Raw genomic sequence first — 3,255 nt, 5'->3', positions numbered from 1 at the left:
CCAAAAAGTGTAATGAATAAACCTCAGGCTGAAGCAAAAGTAAATTCACGTCTGTACAGTAGAACGCCGGAGAAGATACACTCTTCAGCAATAAAAAAAAACAATGAAGCACAATTGTTAGTTTATCTAAAGTCATTTTTGCTTTTTAGTATGGTTGAACTGGATCATCAAAGGTCAGCAGCAAAGATATTGGTTAATAAAATGGGATTAGATACATTTGTGTTATTTAACATTTAATTATTGCAGGTTTGCATCATATTCTGAGTTTGCATTTCACTGTTTTAATTCATTCTGATGAATACTAAATCTGTTTTTTTGTGAGTGGGATGAATTAATGCACATTCACATTTAGTCTAGAACTACAGTAACATCATGCTCACACAGCGCACACAACGCCTCTGTACTCCCGATTTCTCCCAATATGGGGACTTTTTAAAAAGTAACTCAGATATTTTCTTGTAAATTAAAAAAGTTATTTTGGATACTTTACTAGTTATTTGAAAAAAGTAATCGGATTACGTAACTCACGTTACTTGTAATGCGTTACCCCCAAAACTGTCCATGACTCACGTATGAGGGGGTTAAAACTAATAATATCTGATCTAATGTACTAGTCAACTGTTTTCTATTGTAACATATTTTAAAATGTAATTTATTCCTGAGATGCAAAGCTGAATTTTCAGCATCATTACTCCAGTCTTCAGTGTCAGATGATCTTTCAGAAATCATTCTAATATGCTGATTTGCTGCTCAAGAAACATTTCTTACTATCATCAATGTTGAAAACAGTTGTGCTGCGTAATATTTTGTGAAAATTGAGATACAAAATTTTCAGGATTCTTTGATAAATAGAAAGTACAAAAGACCAGCATTTATCTAAAATAGTAAGCTTTAGTAACATTATGTCTTTACTGTGACTTTCGATCAATTTAATGCATCCTTGCTGAATAAAAGTATTAATTTCTTAATACTCTTAATGTCTTCCTGATTCCAAACTTTTGAACAGTAGTGTAAACATTAGTAGCAAAACTGGTCCTACAGTTTGATTTACAGATCTGAAATGGCACCAATATCCATCTAAACTAATAATCTAGGCATTTGTATCCGGAAAGACGTTGAATAAGAAAAACGCTGGATGAAAAACAAACATTAAACTGGTTTGCTGACTGCAGTGAATTCTTTTGATGACCTCATGGGGAACGTCATTGGAAATCCCAGCCAAACCATGACAACGGGGGAAGTCGTGGCCTAATGGTTAGAGTCGGACTCGTAACCCAAAGGTTGCGGGTTTGAGTCTCGTACCGGCAGGGATTGTAGGTGGGGGGAGTGAATGTACAGCGCTCTCTCCCACCTTCAATACCACGACTGAGGTGCCCTTGAGCAAGGCCCCAACTGCTCCCCGGGCGCCGCAGCATAAATGGCTGCCCACTGCTCCGGGTGTGTGTGTGTTCACTGCTGTGTGTGTGCACTTTGGATGGGTTAAATGCAGAGCACTAATTCCAAGTATGGGTCACCATACTTGGCCACATGTCACTTCACTTTTATATTTTGAACTTTAGAAAGCGGCGCACATTGACTGATACCACAAATAACCTTTACATTTCCATCAAGTTCTTTGTTTTATTGAACTGAAAACTAACAGGCGTTCCTATTATTCACTCTGTATGCTGTTCAAAAAATACCTTTCAACAAACAAGCAAATCCAAAAGGCATCCTTAAAACTCTCCAGAAAATCAGTTTGGGTCCTGTTACAAAATACGTAGAAAAAAAACAGCGAGGGCTAACAGTTAAGACAGAAGCCTGGATTTTTTTTTTAGCAGTTCAAATGTGGCGCTTTGTACCATGGTGTCCTCAAAGAGGTCTGAAGAAGCGATGCGGTGGTCCATAGTGCATAGGCATATTGAAGTCAAAGTTCAGGTTACGTGGGTTGTAATTTACTGGGGGGAGGTTGGGCAACGGGGGCACGTAGGGGGCTGGAATGGGCTGAAGGAAAACACGCTGCGGCCCGGGCAGCATGACCTGGGGGATGAGCAGGGGGGCACGTATGGCCTGAGGAGCTGCGTTAGGGGCCTGCGGTGTAACACGAGGGCGCTTTGCTGGGATGGGCTCGGGGGGAGGTCCCACTCTCTTCCCTGTGGTTTCTGAGGGAAACATTACAAAATATCATTAGAAACCACTCGGGTTTAGGTGACCGACTAAATTTATCTAGTTGAAGAACACTGACCTGACTGATTGGTCTTCTTATTTAACTCTGCTTCACCCTCTTTCTGAATCTCCTGAATGATTCGCTCATCATCTTGCTGTGGATTGAAAAAGACACAGAAAGTGAAAGGGGGAGAAGAAATACAAAAGTAGAGAAAACGAAAAAGCCTTTCAAAAAAGCATGGAAATTAGGCTCTCCGGTTACTGTTCAATCATGTGAAAAGACCAGCAAACCCTGCCAGAAAAGATCTGATGCCAACATCCATGTCAGACCACAGCCAGGACGAAAATAGGACATCAGATGAATTTGATGAACACAAAACAGCTCAAGTTCACCAGTCAGCCTGGGGTACGGTGCCAGGTGATTAGGCACGGCTCTGAATGGAGGGGTAATTGCAGCCCCCGGGCTGCCAGTGGGACGGCACCCTGACTGCGCTCTTCACACAGAAACATCATTCAAATGCCTTAACCGGATAATTAGTGGAACTTCTGGATTAACCAGAAAAGGATTTCTCAATCATGCTCTCTGCTTAGGGATAGTTTCCCCAAAAATGACAATTCCATCATCATCTACTCATTCTCAAGTTGTGCCAAACCCAAAATGCATTGTTCCCACAGAACAACAAAGGAAGAGAGCGAGCAGAATGTCCGTTCTTTTTGATGGGGACCACACATCAAGGACAAACACTAGCTCTTCAGTCTCATTCATGTTACCCTATGGTCAAACTTAGCATGTTCATGGTACATAAGAAGTTTGAACCAATGAAGTTCTTCTCCTCATCCTTCTTTTATAGTGTGGAGTAGGGCTGGGCAAAATTTTATTTTCAATTATGTCTTTGGCTTCCAACGAGTATGAAAACAAGATAATTGAGATAAAATCATTATTTGGCCGCATTCCATTTCACAATGATGCTTTTTTGTCTTGTCTTGTGTCCAGTCCACAAAATCCAGTGTAGCCCTTTCCTTCACAGTGGTCTGCTTTCACCCTTCTCTGAAATCCCAAATATATTATATAATAATATAATACAAAAAAAATTCAATAATAATAATATA

The 3,255-nt window shown here is 40.3% G+C and overlaps 1 protein-coding gene across 3 annotated transcripts in view; it reads right to left on the bottom strand.

Annotated features, from left to right (window-relative positions):
* Positions 1-1,580: 1,580 nt before the first annotated feature.
* LOC107674659 (E3 ubiquitin-protein ligase RNF216-like) overlaps positions 1,581-3,255 on the bottom strand; it is a 35,072-nt gene continuing 33,397 nt past the window's right edge. For all 3 annotated transcript variants that reach the window (XM_016468697.1, XM_016468698.1, XM_016468699.1), the window contains 2 exons: positions 2,225-2,300; positions 1,581-2,141 (listed from right to left, as the gene is read on the bottom strand). In XM_016468697.1, the coding sequence (XP_016324183.1) occupies positions 1,852-2,141; positions 2,225-2,300 (366 nt within the window). In that variant the 3' untranslated portion in view covers positions 1,581-1,851. The remainder of the gene's footprint in view (positions 2,142-2,224; positions 2,301-3,255) is intronic.

This window comes from Sinocyclocheilus anshuiensis, unplaced genomic scaffold, assembly GCF_001515605.1.
Source record: "Sinocyclocheilus anshuiensis isolate Anshui unplaced genomic scaffold, SAMN03320099.WGS_v1.1 scaffold152, whole genome shotgun sequence".
NCBI classification, from domain to species: domain Eukaryota; kingdom Metazoa; phylum Chordata; class Actinopteri; order Cypriniformes; family Cyprinidae; genus Sinocyclocheilus; species Sinocyclocheilus anshuiensis.
The sequence above is the reverse complement of the archived record's forward strand: the minus strand, read 5'-3'. Positions and strand labels throughout refer to the sequence as shown.